Source organism: Meriones unguiculatus, chromosome 1, assembly GCF_030254825.1.
Source record: "Meriones unguiculatus strain TT.TT164.6M chromosome 1, Bangor_MerUng_6.1, whole genome shotgun sequence".
NCBI lineage: Eukaryota > Metazoa > Chordata > Mammalia > Rodentia > Muridae > Meriones > Meriones unguiculatus.
This window is the reverse complement of record NC_083349.1, coordinates 162682791-162701041: the sequence shown is the minus strand read 5'-3', so window position 1 is coordinate 162701041 and position 18251 is coordinate 162682791. Positions and strand designations below refer to the sequence as shown.

General features: G+C 38.6%; 1 protein-coding gene across 1 annotated transcript in view; it reads left to right on the top strand.

Annotated features, from left to right (window-relative positions):
- Dpy19l2 (dpy-19 like 2) overlaps nt 1–18251 on the top strand; it is a 129199-nt gene that overhangs the window by 106989 nt on the left and 3959 nt on the right. The window contains exons 17-21 of the mRNA XM_060371069.1: nt 6189–6213; nt 7591–7710; nt 8652–8826; nt 11411–11510; nt 12890–13015. Coding sequence (XP_060227052.1) covers nt 6189–6213; nt 7591–7710; nt 8652–8826; nt 11411–11510; nt 12890–13015 — 546 coding nt within the window. The remainder of the gene's footprint in view (nt 1–6188; nt 6214–7590; nt 7711–8651; nt 8827–11410; nt 11511–12889; nt 13016–18251) is intronic.

The window sequence follows — 18251 nt, the reverse complement described above, 5'->3', positions numbered from 1 at the left end:
GCTGGCTGGCCACAGAAATTTGCCTGTGCCTGGAGCACAGCTGTGTGATGGCGGCTCAGTCTCTGCCAGCTGTCTGGTGCGCAGAAACTGCCTGTGTCTGCCTTTGCGGCTTTTGGGAACCTGAGTGGCTCCCTAAGCTGGGTAATTTTCCGGGGACCTTTTCAGGTTGGGGGTGAGCTGAGTGCTCTGAGATCAGACCCGCCTTTCTATCTCCGGCGGCGAATCAGGCGTGCAGGCAGGCAGGGCTCTGTGCCGGAACCTGGGTCCCCGGCTCTGGCTCCGGGCTGGCTCCTGGGGTGCCCGTGGAACCCGCCCCAGTCTTTTCCAGGGGATGTCTGGGTGACCTAAGGCCGGTCCCAATCGTTTCCTGTACCCTGGGGTTATCTCTCGACTGAAAATTCCAGTCTCTGATAGTGTGGTGCCCAAGGTTCAGTCTGGGACCGTGACCAGAGACACTGGCTTGTGGCTCTGGGCTGGGGCTGGGGCTGGGGCTGGCGGCCGGCAGATCTGGAGGAACCGGGATCTCTTCCGCGGTTTAGCCGGGTGAGTTAAAAGCTGATTGAATCCCCCACCGTGGGGTATCCTCTCACCTGGGAAACACAATGACTGTGTTTTATGGCCGAGAGTTCTGATTGCTGTTCACTGTGCTGATCCTGCTGTGCTGCTGCTCAGAATGAGAGTCCTCCCGGCGCCGCCATCTTGCCCCTCCTCAATATTTATTTTTTATAGTTTATTCATTTTATATTCTAATTGTAGCCCCCTCCCTCAACTCCTGCCAATCCCACCCTTCCTCCCTCTTTTCCCCTCCCCCTACCCCTAGTCCACTGAAAGAGGGAATTCTCTGTCATCTGCTTCTAGCTTATCAAGGCTCATCAGGACTGCCTGGATCCTTTTCCTCTGTGGCCTGGCAAGGCCACATCACCAGAGACAAGTGTTCAAAGAGCATACAACTGAGTTCATAACAGAGGCAGCCCTTGCTCCCCTTACTCAGGAGCCTACATGGAGACTGAGATGCCTATGGGCTACATCTGAGCAGGCGTTCTAGGTCCTCTCCAGGAATGGTCCTTGGTTAGTGCATCAGTCTGTTCAGGACCCCCTGTGCAGATGTTTTAGCTTTGTTGGTCTCCTTGTGGGGTTCCTGTCCTCTTCATGTCCTTCTATCCCCCCATAAGACTACCCGTGCTCTGCTCAAAGTTTGGCTGTAAGTCTCAGCATCTACTTTGATACCCTTTTAGGTGGAACCTTTCAGAGGATCCTCTATAGTAGGCTCCCATCCTGTTCCCTCTCTTCCACCACTTCCAGTATTTATCCTGTTTGCCATTCTAAATGAAATTTAAGCTTCTTCCCTAAGGTCCCCCTTGTTGTTTAGCTTTTCTTTAGGTTTGTAGATTATAGTATGGTTATCCTATAGTGTATGGCTAATATCTGCTTATAAGTGAGTTTATTACCTGTGTGTCTTTCTGTTTCTGGTTACCTCACCCAGGATATTTTCTAGTTCCATCCATTTGCCTGCTACTCAGCTATTAAAAAGAAGGAAATCATGAGATTTGCATGCAAAAAAAGCAACTCTTGAGGATCACCAGGAGTCCCATGAGAACTAGTGTATGCCTACAATGACCTGATACCTCTCTCTGTTGATTACTTTTCTTCCTGTTGTGATAAAACAAAACACAACCCAAGACAAACAAAAAATATCTTACAGAAGCAATGTAAGGCAGAAACGCTTTATTTTGGCTTATAGTTTGAGGGAATACTGTGTGTAGAAGCAGAGAGAGCTTGGCAGCAGAACAAGCACTGCATCTGAAATCAGGAAACTACAGACAGGAAGTTGGACCATCCCTGGAAAACCCCCAAACTCACCACTATTAATTTATTTCCTCTAGTGAGGCTTCAAAGTCTAAAGGTTCTACACTCTTCCAAAATATCACCAGCGGCAATAGAATGGTATTTAAAACACATGAGCTTATGGGAGACATTTCACATTCAAACAAGAATATCCTACCCCTGCTTACCTTCCAGAGCTCATGGAGTTTCATAGTTCAAAGTTTATCCAACTACAAGTCTCTTTGTAGATTTTAGTAGTCCAAACAATATCTGAAAATGCAAGTGGAGAATGTTGTCTAGACTTAGCCAACTTCTTTACATGTGTCCAATAAAAACTGTCACAGAATAAAAAGCCCCATTAAAAGCTGAGGAGTGGGGTCGTAACGAAGACTTAGCCAAAGCTGGACAGAAATATCAAGCCCTGAAGTTCTCTGTGTGTGGCAGGTGGTGCTCGTTACGGAACCCTTTGGGTCCCAAAGATTACGAGTAGCTCTAAAGCTCTGCTTTTTATACAACACATATGCTTTCTCTTGTCCCAACTCCAATTCATGCCTGCAAATTTCCTCAGCAGATTTCTTTTGATGCTAGCATCTCTGACATTCCATGGTGTCCATTGCAATTTAGGTTTACCTTCGCATTCTAACGCATTGATCTCCCAGGACATTCTTGAGGAGTCTTTAATCCTTCCACTCATTCCCCGGCTTCAGCAGATTTCAGGAACCTTGGTATAGTCTTCATATGTCTTTACTCTTGAATCTTCCATTCCTGTAAAATCAATACCAGGTGAACGAACCTAAGAAGTCCTATTGCAGCTCAGAGTCTAGCCTTCCCCCAGTACCATAGTTCTGGTGGGGTCTCTGAGTTGAACCTGAGGAAAAAACTTCCTGAGGTGGTTGTTCTTAATCATACCCCATTTAGATACACTTAGATACACTCTCAGTATGGTCCCCTATCAAATGAATTTTTAAATTTTTATTATATTTACTGTATATTATTTATTTATTGTATATTGTGTTGCATGGGCAGCTGTGTGTGTGCGTGTGTGGGTTTGTGTGTACCATGATATGATTGTGGAGGTTAAGGACAACTTAAAAGAATTGGTTCCTTACTCCTACCATGTTTGTCTTGGAAATAAATCCCTCAAAGTCTCAGGATGTGGACAAAAGCAATCAGATTCTAGGCCAAAATATGAGCAGCCTCCGTTCTTGTTCTCAGCAAAGTCTTTGTTCCTTTCTGGAACTTAATGAGCCAGGCTAGTGTTGGTATTTCTTTCAGTTTTCCTCTTTTCCCAAATTTCCATCAGTGTTGGCTGATTAAGTTCTGTCTGTAGCATTCAATTGCTTTTCTACTGTGAAATTCCTATGTCCTCCACATTTCTCCTGTCTAGTTGCAAAGGCCTAAGAATCACATGATTAGGCTTGTCACATCAAGGAGTGCCATTTTGTTGTTGTTGTTGTTTTGTTCTTTTTTATTTTGTTTTTGTAGCAATTCTCCATTCTACTTTTCTCATTGCTGTGACAAAACAAACATGGCTGAAATCAAATTAAAGGAGTATGTTTTATTTCAGCTTACATTTGAGTTCAGGCAGCAGATAAGGGAGACAGGTGGTCACATTGCACTACAGTCAAAGAGGATAGGACAGACAGGAGGAAGAGAGGGGTTAGGAACTTTCCCAGTCCACCCCCACTTCTCCCAGTGAATCCACACCCCTCCTATAATTGTTCCTCCCATTGAAGACTAAGTGATCCAACACCATGAGCCCATAGTTGATATTTCATATCCAAACCAAAGCACTCCCACCACCCTCTACCTCCCACAGGTTCCATAGCACTTAACACCATCCCACAGAAGGTACCATTATTCACTGATGCTGGGTAGATAATCTCCATACCCAAACCTGGCAGCCACAGAGCTAGAGTACACTGCAGCTGAGAACAATGCCAGTGCTTTGGCTGTGGGAATCTGCTTGATTCACACCCCAAGTATTCCAGGTCATCTTACTCACACAAGCTCATCTCCCATGTGATGCTAAGAGGATCTGAAGGGTTTGCTTTTTTTTTTTTTTTTTCTTTCAAGACAGGGTTTCTTTGTGTAGCCATTGGCTGTCCTGGAATTGCTTTGTAGACCAGGCTGACCTGGAACTCATAGCCATCCCTCTGCTTCTGCCTCCCTGAGTGCTGGGATTAAAGGCATACACCACCACACCTGGCTATGAAAACTTTATTTTTTGAAAGTTCCAGAATCTATTCTGATTGAAGAAGTCTCAAACCATTTTAATTAAGTCACTAGACATTTTATTTTTCATATTTCCTGATTTATTTGCTCTTTATTATTTCTTGTATTTAATTCTCCCTCTTGGAGTCATAGAATACATGTTCCAATGGACATGACATGTATTCTATGATTCCAAGAGGAAGAATTAAATACAAGAAACAATAAGAAAGAACTTAGAAACGGCATAATTTCTAAATGTTTTCTTTTTTGTTTATGGTTTTTGAAATCGGGTCTCATTGTGTAGTCCTGGCTCACCTGGAACTCACTATGTAGACCAGACAAGGTTCAAACTCATAAGAGATCTACTCCCTTCTGCCTTCCAATAACTGGGATTAAAGGAAGCATCACCAGGCCCAGACTGGGTGGTTTTTTTAATGTGAAAAATGTAGTTTGTCTTTTCACATGGTTGATAAATTGTTTATTGATGAGTTTTAGTCATCATTTTATTTTGTTTCTGTTTTTTGTTTTTGTTTTTGTTTTGTTTTTTGACACAGTCTCACTATGTAGCCCTGGCTGGCCTGGAACTCACAGATATCTTCCTGTTTTAGTCTCAGAAATGCTGTGATTAAAGGCATTTTCCACTACTCCCAGTTTTTATTTAATAATTCATACATTCTGGTTCTTTTCTATTATTGAATATTATAGTAAAAACTATATAGCTTTTCTTTCAATAAATTTACTATGTAAGCTTTGTTTGTATGTAAATGTGCAGTGACTGTTGGCAGCTCATTGGCTCTTTGAGGCTGAAAATCCTCATACTTCTCCAACTCAGAAAACGGATGCTGTCTTATTCTTTTGCATTCTTCTGTACGAGCTGGCCTTTCTGGAAGGCCTAGTACTGTTTTAATCACATTGTCTCTCCCCAACCCTTGTGTTCTTAGCCAATTCTGTGTCTGAATTTCCCAACTTTCCAAACATCAGCTGTGTAAATTCTAATTTTCAACTTGAGTTTATGATTTCTACATTGGATAAACATGTTTATTCCAGAATTTTGAAAAGTTTCTTTCCATTGTAGATCATTTAATTATGTAGAAGGGATACCCTCTCAAAGGTTTCTGAGGAAAAATGTTAACAGCTGCCTTTAACACTGGCTTACATTTACTGAATTAGTGTTTCTAAGGAGGTCTCTCTGTAATTCCTTTTCATGTTACTTGTATTTTGTTTGTTCATATAATAAATTGGCTACTAGGTTTATGCACACCAGTTGGGTGGTCCCTGGTGAATATAAAATAATTCCATAGCTGTCAGGTCCTGTACTCCATGCAGGATTCTTTTGTGATTGGAAGAGGTCAGGATGCAGGGATGCCTTCATTCCCTGGCTGCATAGGGGGGGAAACCCATACAGGGGAATCAGAGAAACTCTGATTCCTACCTTCTTATAGACCTTCTATGGCCACTTTTTAAAATCTGCACTTGTGGATTTCTTCTAATCACAATCTAACTTCTCTCTCCTAGAATGCTCCTTTCTGTAAAGCCATTTGTAAAGCACGGTCTTTTCTGCAGAAAAATGATATAGGCATTTTTATTCATGTATCAGATTACTATAAAATCCTTGAACATAAAAATTATTTATATACTATTCATAGTATGTTAACTTTGTAGTATTTAGAACACTATAATTTACTGTAGGTATTCAGTAAATTGGAATTGATTTCAAGAAGTAAAATATTTATATGCCTTAGAGATATTTACCAAGTTATGTATAAAATATTCATGTAGTTTATAACTGCAAAAAGTTAAAACAAGTCAAATGTCAAATATAGTCATTGAAATCACTTTACTTATAGTAGAGAGCTTACATTTTTAAACAGAAGTATGTCATTCCAGAGGCACAGTCTCTAGGGATTAATAAAACATATTTTAACTTAATAAAATAATCAGCTGTTTCATATACCATATGTAGAATGAAGGTGAATTACGCCTTTGAAACTCTGTAATCTTATTGGTGTATATAGAGTTTTAAATTTTATACTTCACAGTTTAGGAAGAATCAAGAATTTAAAATCCAAGAAGAACATAAATGATTTTGTTCTTATGTAACAATATTGTGATGGACATTCAGTAAATAGATCATTTTTATTTTCTTCCAGAAAACAGCTCCTTGAAAACGGTGAGGTAAAAGCTTTCATTCTTGGTAGACTTGTGTGTTAAATCTACTTGAAGGATAATTCATGAAGTTGTAACCTTCCTGTAGCTTGACTTTGGGGCGGTGGTAATCATTTAGGCTAATCCTTCTTTTTCAGTCCAAGCTCACAATTGAATGCTAATAAGAATTTGGAAGCGAACTCAGAAAATTCAGAAAAAAAAATGCCAGAAGTAACCTATTTCTGTTGTGTTTCTATAGCATCCTTCTCACACCTCCTATACCATATGGTAGAGATACATCGCTTTTTATTTTATTTATTTATTTAGTATACAGACTATTATTTCATGCATACACAAGTATGTATCCTAAAACCCCCTTCATTCCATTAGAGAATCTTTAAATAATATGTTTTGATGGCCATATGTCTTTTATTTGTTCTTTTATATTTGTCATCAAATTTTCTATTCAGAGGGTTAAAATATCCTCCAGTGTGTTTTGACTATTCCCTCAGTAAAGTGTAAGTCAAAGTAATTGGCTGTTCTCTGGGATCTTGGTAGTTCACAATTACAGAAATTGATCATTTTAATATTTCAGGTTTTTTTCTCATTTTATTCTAAAATACAAGCTGACTAATTGCCTTTTGATAAATGAAAATACTACATATCTGTAATTTAGTTTAATATCAGTGAATTCAGATATATAAATACTTAGCTGTCATTTACTTTTGGGTGTACCAATGAAAGTTTGTTTCATAATATCTCAATTAGGAAGATTTTATTTGAAATCTTTTCCCTGTAGGACTCTCAGCTTTGCTAAGCTAGGGCAGAGTATGGATTAGTACAAATGCTTAGACAATTACACTTGGAAAGCAGTATGGTTTATTGCTGAGATGACTTTTTTTACCCGAAACACACATTTATATATGAAGTTTTTGCATTTTGTTTCCCTTCCTTCCTCCCTGTTGTGTTCAGATCCTCTCCCAGATGTCACGTTTTCAGTGAGGCTAACTGTGTTGACCTTATGACAGTGTCTCCACTGGGGCCTTTCACAGCCTCTGTGCTGCCCGACTCTTTCTCCGCCTCCATCTTCTAGGCCGTTGCTCTTGTCCCTGTCTAACCTAGTGCAGCTCATCTGTGCACAGTGACTTTCTAACCAAATGTGCTCAGGTGTGAGCCTGAGGGGAACAAAATTACTTGGGCTTCTAGCTGAATTACTCAGTCTAATTCCAGGCATAGAGGATTATATTATTAAATCTTAGTGGAATGGACAGATGCATGCATTAACAGGTTTAATGTTTGCTGGGAGAGCTCTGTCTTCCTGTCTGAGAAGATTTAAGACATTTTATTTTTTTATCTGTTAATTTAAAAATGTATAAAGTGCAAAGGTCACTGTTTTGTGTTTTGCAGTTGATCTTTCACACCTTGCAGTTGCTGGCATTCACAGCTCTTGCCATTTTAATCATGCGGTTGAAGCTGTTTTTGACACCCCACATGTGTATTATGGCTTCCTTGATCTGCTCCCGACGGGTAAGCCACCTGAGTGTTACTGTGACAAGTAAAGCGACCGCCTCGGAGGTGCTGTAGCCTTGCTGTGTAGCCCAAATATGAAAGCATGCAGTGCTTTAGGGGAACTCTGTTCGAAGACGTTAAATGTTAGCTGATGATTCACCGTTAGCAGGAAAATTGCTAGGAAAAATGCCGATAGACTCTGGGTGATGTTTCTGCAGTGAGCACTTGGGCATTCCTCCCCCGCCGTTATCATCTTGTCTGAAAAACAGCCCTTTAGCATTTAAGTCCCTGCAGGTGTCTCAGGACCACGTGTCGCCCCTCCCCTCACCTCCTTAGCATCACATTTCCAGTGCTGAGGAGATCCAGAGTGGTTCTGCTTGGATAAGAGAATACCTAAACAAACAAACAAACAACAACAACAACAACAAAAACCACTCCATTCTGGTATTCCTTACTATAGTTAATAGATATATAACTAGCTAGCTAGTTTCATAAACTGGACAGACATTCAGTACATCCAGAATCGCCTTGTTCAGTTTTGACAATTTAGCAGCAATTTTCCTGAGAGGAACATACGAGTCAATGCTAGTGGGGTTTCCTCTGGTTATTCAAGTCCTCATAAAAACCAGCCAAATGTTAAAAGATATTTAACATCTTAGCATGTTTAGCATAGTTAGATACTTAGCATATTTGAAGTTGTAGTTCACTAATCCTAGTGTCTGGCTGCAAGTCAGTCCTGTCCTGGAAAGATACCCAGTTCTTTCAAAAACACAGAAAATTTATTTATAACCAGGTCTAGTAACTCCAGCATGTGGGCTGTTTGCAAGCAGCAGATGAGCATTCCGTGTGTTTCTGTACTGAGATCAAGGGTTTCGATTCAGTGGGAAGGTGAGAATGTACTTTTGATCCGATAGTACTCTTCATATAAGAAATATAAATAAATGGTTTTTGTATTTCAGCTCTTTGGCTGGCTTTTTTGCAGAGTTCATTTTGAGAATGTTGTCTTCGGTATTCTGACAATGATGTCAATACAAGGTTGGGCAAACCTCCATAACCAGTGGAGCATTATGGGAGAGTTTACTAACTTGCCTCAGGAAGAGCTCATACACTGGATCAGATACAACACCAGGCCAGGTGAGCTGTCATACATATATAACAATAAAGTACATTTATGTGTTTGTCACACAGAACTAAGCATTCCATCTGCATGTTTATATGTGTGTATATATATATATGTGTGTGTGTGTGTATAAATATATACACACATATATGCATTTATGTGTGTATATATATGCATTTGTGTGTGAATGTCTTTCCGTATGTATGTATGTGAGAAGCAAGTGTTTGAGTGTGTGCCCAATCCTGACTTACAGTAGTTTGCCTTTCAATTGTTTTACTTTACAGTGGTCTTAGAGTAATACACATTCAGTAGAAATTATACGTCAATATTGAGTTGTGATCTTTTATCAGATCTAGCCATGCTACTCTCTTAGGATGCTGGAAGTTCCAGGATGCCACTCCATCACTAAAGAATGAAATTGACACTCTGCACTGTTCTATGTCCTTAGTATTTATTGACATGTTTTTGTGAAGTCGTATTTAGAGTACTTAATTAAATTTTGAAAAAAAAATAGTTATTTCAGTAGAACTAAATAAAATGGCATATGTTTGTGGCCAATTCTTATGAATAAAAATGATCTTAACAATTATACAAACATTATATTAAAATGTCAACAGTTAAGCTTTTGGTCTTTGACTTAAAAGAGAAGGCTGAAGCCATATAATTGACTTTGATGTACTATTAACTATGGCCAAATTTATAGTTCCAAAAATGTATTCCAGCAGGTAATGAATGATTTGAAGAGCTGGAGAAACAATAAAGATGTAAATGGCAACTAACCAACTTAACCACTAAAATTCCAAAAACCTTTATTTTCTTTGTGTATGTGCCTGTATGTATGTGCATCACATGCATTCAGGAGCCTGCCTAGGTCAGACTAGATATCTAATACCCTGGAACTAGAGATGTTCCGAGTTCCGAGCATCCACGTGAGTGTTAGGAACTAATCCAGAGTCCTCTGCAGAGAAGTAGGTGCTCTTAGCCACTGAGCTTTGTCTCAGTCCACAAAGTTGAAATACTGAAGGACAACATTTTCTTCTAACAAATCCACATGATTATAAATCATAAAAATCATTTGAAAAATATATTATGACATCAGCCTTTTACATGGTTCATAGTAAGACAGTCTAGTTTCTAGTTTCCTGCCTGTAGTACTAGTCTTTATAGAGTACCAGGAAGCTTTGGCAAAGTAGTTAGGGTGAATTTGGAAATATTTCAACTGCATAGCCTTGTCAGGTTACTTAACTTTGCTATATTTCTGAACATATTTATCTACACAGCAAGAAGACCACAAAATTCAATGAGTTGTCCTACAAACCAAGTCACTGGATATTAAAAATGTGCATGAAGTGAGTGAGATAGCGCAGTAGGTAAAGCCACTTGCTACCAATCCTGAGGACTTGATTTAAAGTCCTAGGCTTCATAGGATAGCATAAAATAAATTTGCAACAGTTGTTTTCTAGCTTTACATGTGCTCCACAAAGCACATGGGTGTGTTCATACAGGCACAGCACACAAACACAAACACATACACACTCCAAATAAATACCTAAATGTAAAAAAAAATATTTGAAGTATTATGCATAGCTTCTAGCACCAGTGAAGCAAAGCTTAAATATAACAGAAGACAAAGAATAAAATATTTATACTAGGAGCCATTATGTGAGGGCACACTGAACTTTTTATTTTCTTTGAAATGTTTTATTAATAAATGTTTTGATACCCTGCTGGGTAGAGTCTTTCAAAGGCCTTCTCTGATAGGCTCCTGTCCTGTTCCCTGTTTTCTCCCTCTTCCAATGTCTATCCCGTTTGCCTTTCTGAATGAAGATTGAGCATCTTACGCAGCGTTCTCCTTTGTGATTAGCTTCCTTAGGTTTACAGATTTTAGTATCATTATCCTATATTACATGTCTAATATCCACTTACAAGTGAGTATATACTGTGTGTGTCTTTTTGCTTCTGGGATACCACACTCAAGATGATCTATTCTAGATCCCACTATTTGCCTGCCAAATTCATGATTTTCTGTCAAAATATATGCTGAGACTCATAGCCAAACTTTGGGCAGAGTGCAGGGAATCTTATGAAAGAAGGAGGAAATATAAAGACCTGGAGGAGATAGGAGCTTCATAAGGAGAAAAACAGAACCAAAAAATATGGGCAAGGGGTCTTTTGTGAGACTGATATTTCAACCAAGGACCATTCATGGAGATAACCTAGAACTCATGTACAGATGTAGCCCATGGCAGTTTGGTGTCCAAGTTGGGTACCTTAGTTAGGGGAAGGGGACTGTCTCTGGCATAAACTCAGGGGCTGGCTCTTTGATCACCTCCCTGTGAGGGGGGTGGAGCATGCTTACCAGGCCACAGAGGAAGACAATGCAGCCAGTCCTGATGAGACCTGATAGGCTAGGGTCAGATGGAAGGGGAGGAGGACTGCCCCTATTACTGGATTGGGAGAAGGGCATAGGAGAAGAAGAGGGAAGGAGGGGGGATTGGGAGGGGGTAGGAGAGGGAGCTACAGCTGGGATACAAAGTGAATAAACTGTAATTAATATCAATAAAATAAAAATTAAAAAAATCTTACCTTGTTTCCCAGATGCTGTCTTTGCAGGTGCCATGCCTACAATGGCAAGCATCAAGCTGTCGACACTGCATCCAATTGTGAACCACCCACACTATGAGGATGCAGACTTGAGGTGAGCAGTCTCCTGCCGTCACTGGGTAGAATTTCTGCTGCTTGCCACTGTCTCTTAGAAGAAGAAAAATGTGTTTGTTTACACACACATATGCTTGTTCATATGCACATAAACATGAATATATATTCACATAAGCATCATTATATGCATTTCTGGAAGTTACAAAGATGTATAATGAAGCTGTGTATGGAAGGCACAACTATAATTTCAGCACTTAGGAAACCAAAACATGAGGACTGCTGTGAGTTCAAGTCTGGCCTTGCCTACACAGTGAGTTCTAGGCCAACCTAAACTACAGAGTAAAACCTTGTCTCAAACAAACAAAAATGATAACAATGACTAAAGATCCCAATTTCTTCTGAAATAGATTCGATAGAAACTCAAATCTGAATCAAGCATGAGCAAAGTAGTATTGTAGAGCTGGAGAGATGCTTTAATCAGCGGAGCCTGCCACACTGGGATGAAGATCTGAATTTAGGTCCTGTGCACGCAAAACCAACAACAGTGGCTCACATCTGTGACCCTAGAGCAGGCACGACTGGAGACAGACAGCTCCCAGACACTCACTGGCCAGCCCAGCTGAACTCTATAGTCAAAGAAAGACCTTGTCAAATGGCTGGTTTATTTCCCCACAAAAGGGTTAAAATTAATAAATAAATTGGGCTTCTCTGTCAAAAATCAAGTGCTATAAAATGTTTTTAAGAATTAGGGGACTTTCTACCTGATTGTGAAAATTCTGTGTTCCTCTGATGACTAAAACTTTGGTTTACCTGTGTCTGTGTGTGCATGTCTGGGAGCCAGAGCTCGATGTTGAAGAAAAGTCACTTAATGTAGATAGAGTTCAGCTAGGCTGATGAGTGAGTTTCTGGGATCTGCCTGTCTCCCATTCTGCCTGTTCTTGGGTCACAGATGGGAGCTGATGTTACTGGCTTTGGGTGTAGGGGACCTGAATTCAGGTCTTTACCCCAGTACAGCAGGTATGAAAAATTATTTTGATCTTTTTGTAAAAGAAATCTTTTGTAATTTGTAAAAGAAATATTTTTCTCTTTACTTTTCACATGCAGTTAGAAGAAATAATTTTAATTTATTCAAAAATTTCTGTCTGGTTCTCTTGTGGATTATATGAAGTAAAGTTTACAGCCTGAATTAGCATCCTGACACCAAGTACAGCTCTAAATAAACTCAGATAAAACAAGTTTCAAACTGCTTTAAGATTCAGCACATTGAAAATATAAAGAGATGCATGAAAACCATCTATTTATATTTGTGGTCATATCCATTTTCTACCCACTGAGAGTCAGGATATCAATTTGCTAGGAAATTTTCTTAAATTTATTATTATTTATTTTAAAATCTGTAATTATTGTTTAAATTTAAAGGGCTCGAACAAAAATAGTTTATTCTGCATATAGCCGAAAATCTGCAGCAGAAGTGAGAGATAAATTATTGGAATTACATGTGAATTATTATGTTCTAGAAGAGGCATGGTGTGTTGTGAGAACGAAGTGAGTATCAATAGTATTATGTTTAATACAATATAACGTGAATCAACAAATGCTTCTTTATTATGTGCTGCTCTGCAGACGTCCTGATTCTCTAAGGCTTTGTATTTTAGATCTATCCATTAAAATGTTACCATTGCATATGGGAAATAAGTTCAACTAGAGAAGTTAAATTATACTATTTTCTCATACTAGCTATTAAAATTAGATTTTAATATCTTAATTTTTATATGACCTTTTAAATTTACTTTTCACTGGTACATAAAAACAAAAACTAATTCTCCAGTCCAATTACCTAAAATATAGCTCGACAATTGTTTAGACAGATTTGCAGCACAGGAAAAATTCTCATGTTGTATGCTAGTGACACAAAGTCCAGCATACTTTCATTGACAGCCAGGTTGAGCGATTTGCCATAGGGTATCAATTTGCTCCTGCAAGAGGTCAATCCTCTGATTGACCACCATAAGCTTCCTTTTAGTTGAGCATTAATTCCTTTATGTACAACTAAGGCATGAGCTACATTGGCTAAATTTCCCAGGGTCCGAGGATTGTTCAAGGTTCCTGAATAAACTGCATTGAAAAAAAAAAAACAAACAAACAAACAAACAAAAAACTTAAAATAAATAAATAAATAAATGAGTGGAGAAAAGAAAAAAAAAAAACAAAAACTAAGTAAAGATTAAGGAAGCAAGATGTTGTTTGGGTACAGGCATCCATCATGTAAGCTTAAGACAGGTTAAAATCTCTACTACAAATAAATTCCATAATTTTTCAAATTATTTTTATGTCTGAAGCATAAGTGAAGTATATCTGCTACTGTAACTCAGCTATATTGGATATATAAGGCTTAGATTTTTCTTTTAACTGGAGATGGCATAATAAGTAAAAACATTTTTTGAGATTTGCATTTCCAAAATTAAAAAAATAATGCGTTCAGTGGATTTCTTTGAGATATTGTTTAGATTTCTGGGCAGAAATATAAACAGATCTAGGCAAGTAAAGTGTCTATAACAACAACGTTAAGAGATCTAAACAGATGACAGTGTCATTAGAATGCATTATCTGTAGTGCCCTATTTTCACAAACTTTATCAGTCATGCACCCTGGAAAAATAGGACCAAAACTCTGAAAACAGACATTTAGCAGAAACTAAAGTATCCAGGTATTTGATTCAGCATTTAGAGCTGAATCAATCTGTGGGTTATGACCACTGTGGGTGTCAAACAACCCTTCCATGGAGGTCACTTACCTCCTCCGTATCAGCTATCCCCCATATCAAATATCTACATTACAGTTTATAACTATAGCAAAATTACAGTTATGAAATAGCAACAAAAATAATGCTATGCTTGGAGGCCACCACAGCATGAGAAACTGTACTGAACGGGTGCATCATTAGGAAGGTTGAGAACCACTGATGTAGAGAGTACGTATTCATTACTCAAAGGATTAATAATAAACAAGGCTAGGGATACAGTCCCAGGGTTTAGCACTTGCCTGGTATGTACAAGGCCCTGACTTCTGTTCTAGCAACAACAAAATGGGATACGAAGTAATGGAGAACCCACCGCCAGTCAGTGGAAAGATACAGAATCTCAATATCCTCATCTGGACACTCTAGAGGTGAACTCTCAAGTTCAAGTGAGGCATTTAAAAGTTAACTTTTGATACAAGAAAAACAATCTGAATTTGAAGTAGATCAAGAAAAAGCAACCACTCCGAACAGGACTTATCTAAATTGTTTTTTAAGGAAAAATCACAAAGATCTGAGCAGCATAATTAAGTAATTAACCATGAGGGGAACAGCTGGGACAGAGCATGAGCCCTCAGTTAAAGCACCAGAAAGAATGAGAAGAAGAGTAATGGAAAATAACTGAAGAAATGCCTACGTCTGTGAGGCTTGAGAAAGCCACCAACTGAGAGCTCTTCCAGAGAGAACCAGAGCAAGGCACACTGCAGCGAACAGAAAGGTAGGGTGGAGAGCTGACCTGAAGAGAAGAAGGAAGCACACCACGACAGACATCTGACTTCCCTAACTCTCTGATGCTGGAATGAGTAAGGCAGTGAATAAAAAAGTCGAGGGTTCTATGTTCAGTGACACTCATCCTGTACATGAGGTTCAGCTGACGTGTTCGGGTGGATGAAGAGTCTGAGTGGCTTCCCAGTGAGAAGCCCTAGAGTTCTCTAAGTTGTCAAGAAATGACTCCCAGTGAGAGCTCTTATGCAGATAACAGCAGTGAGCCTCAGAGTGTGCACACGTTAATCCCTGTGTTGTTCATTTACGAGAATCTTTTAAAATTCTGCTAAATAAAAGAAAATATTTACATGTTTTTTGAGTTTGAGTACTACACATGACAATAGTAGCACAAAAAATAAATGGTAATATAAATATTTATTTACTGGAAAGAATTCAGTTGTACTGCCCCATTCCTCCAGACCCAGCTATACCACTGCTAGGTATATACCCAAAGTTTGTTCAAGTACACAAAAAGGACACTTGCTCAACCATGTTTATAGCAGCTCTATTTGTAATAGCCAGAACCTGGAAACAACCCAGATGTCCATCAACAGTGGAATGGGTACAGAAATTGTGGTATTTTTATACAATGGAATACTACTCAGCAATCAAAAAGGAGGAAATCATGAAATTTGCAGGCAAATGGTGGGATCTAGAAAAGATCATTCTGAGTGAAATATCCCAGAAGGAGAAAGACAAACATGGGATATACTCACTTATATAGACCTATAAGATATGATAAACATAATGAAATCTATACACCTAAAAAAGATAATCAATTGAACGGACATGGGGTAAGATGATCAATCTTCATTTAGAAAGACAGATGGGATGTGCATTGAACGTATGACAGGAGTCTACCGAGCGCATCTGAAAGACTCTAACTAGCAGTGTTTTCAAAGCAAAGACTCTTGACCAACCCTTTGGCAGAGTACAGGGAATCATAAGAAAGAAGGGGAGTTAATCTGATGGGGAAAGGATAGGAGCTCCACAAGGACCAAATATATCTGGGCACAGGGTCTTTTCTGAGACTGACATTCAACCAAGGACCATGTATGGATATAACCTAGAACCTCCACTCAGATGTAGCCTGTGGTAGCTCAGTAACCAATTGGTTTCCCAAAGTGAGGGGAACAGGGACTATTTCTAACAGGAACTCAATGACTGGCTCTTTGGTCTCCCCACCCCCGAAGGGAGGAGCAGTCCTGTTAGGCCACAGAGGAGGGCTTTGCAGCCAGTCCTGAAGATACCTGATAAAACAGGATCAGATGAATGGGGAGGAGGTCCCCCCTATCAGTGGACTTGGAAAGGGGCATGGTGGAGATGAGGGAGGGAGGGAGGGAGGGAGGGACTGGGAGGGAATGAGGGATCGGGACATGGCTGGGATACAGAGTTAATAAAATGTAACTGATAAAAAAAAATAAAATTAAAAAAAAAGATATGTGTAACATTTCTATACAATCTGTTTTTAAAAACCCACTAAAATGTAAAAACAAAGTTTAAAATGAGGCGGTAGATAACAGAGTACTGTCACTGAAACTTTTTACTTAACGTTAAAGAAGGCAGGTAGTTCTCATGAAATAAAATAGAATTAAAACAATGCCAAAGGAAAAATGGCATACTACTGAATAGTTCAACAATAGCAGGCAGAGGGAATGATTGTGACAATGAATGTTCAGGACCATAAAACAGAACACAGTATTACCAAGGCTGACAGTTCAGCAGTAGAAACAGACCAGTATTATAATAATTAGACATTGTAACACTTATCAAGTGACACAGAAGCTGTGTTAAAATCTCCAAGGATATACAACATCAAACAAAAAATAACAAACAATTGAAATGTACACAGAACTCTGATACTCTTCTAAAACTAATATACACACACTCTTTGAGATGTAGTGCAACAGAGACAGAATAAAATACAAGTCTATATATATATATATATATATATATATATATATATATATATATATCTGAATATATGTGTGTGTGATCTATGTGTATATTTAAAACAATTGTAAGTATAGTTCTTGACAACATGGAATTAAATTAGAAATTAATAACAAGAAAGCTATTAGGAAAATGTCTAAATATTGCAACTTGTATCATGCAAATTAAAAGTCAAGAATAAAATCACAAGGGAAATTGTAAAATGTTTGAACTGAATAAAAATGAACACAGCACACTACAGTCTGTGGGGCACATCACAGCAACATTCAGGAGGAAGTGTGTGGCTTTATATAAGACGGCATAGAAGTCACCACAGCAGTCTGCATGAGCTGCTCACCTCAACTAGTAACAGTAAATTGATCTCACCTGTATTGTTAAGGAACAATGGGTGGGCTGGAGAGATGGCTCAGCAGCTGTGCTTCTAGAGCATCTAGAGGACCTGAGTTCAATTCCCAGCACCCACATGGTGGCTCACAACCATCGGTTCCCTCTTCTGGTGTGCAGGTGGATATGCAGGCAGAACACTGCATTATGTGTAAAACATAATAAATAATCTTAAATAATAAATCTTAAAAAAAAACAATGGGTTTATCTCATGAATGTAATGGCTTAAACTCAAAATATCAGTAAAATAAAAAAAAACTCAGATTATGTCAACAAATACAGGAAAAGCATTTGATAAAATTAAGTACCCACTTACAGTAAAACTCTTGGGAAGTGGTGTGGTGGCATAAATGCCTGCAGTTCGAACAAATCATAAACTTAACTGCAAATCCAAGAATAGAAAAGTTCTAGAAAAATAGAAGAAAATAACTGGGACCTTATGCTAGATTCCTTAAACCATATATGATAAGCATGACATGAGAGTGCATTAGTACTATAATCCCCTTAACAATAACAAACCCTGTATAAACAGAAATAACAGAAGATAAGTCAGAGTTGAGAGAAAATATTTTCAACTCCTGTGATTACTAAAGGACTTTATCTAGGTATCAAAAGAACTTTTAAATGCAATAAGAAAATAACTCAACTAAAATGGACAAAAACCTTGGACGCTTCAACAGGAAATGCATGAATGGTAAAGAATCATATGGAAAGATGCTTTATGTTACCATCCATTTATGAAATGTGCATTAAACCCACAGTGGTAGAGTTGAAAGAGAAGCTGACTATGCCAAGTGTTGCTGACTTGGTGTGAAGGCATACACTACTGCCATATATCAGCTGTGTGAATAAAATGTCTTACAACCACTAAGACACCTGACA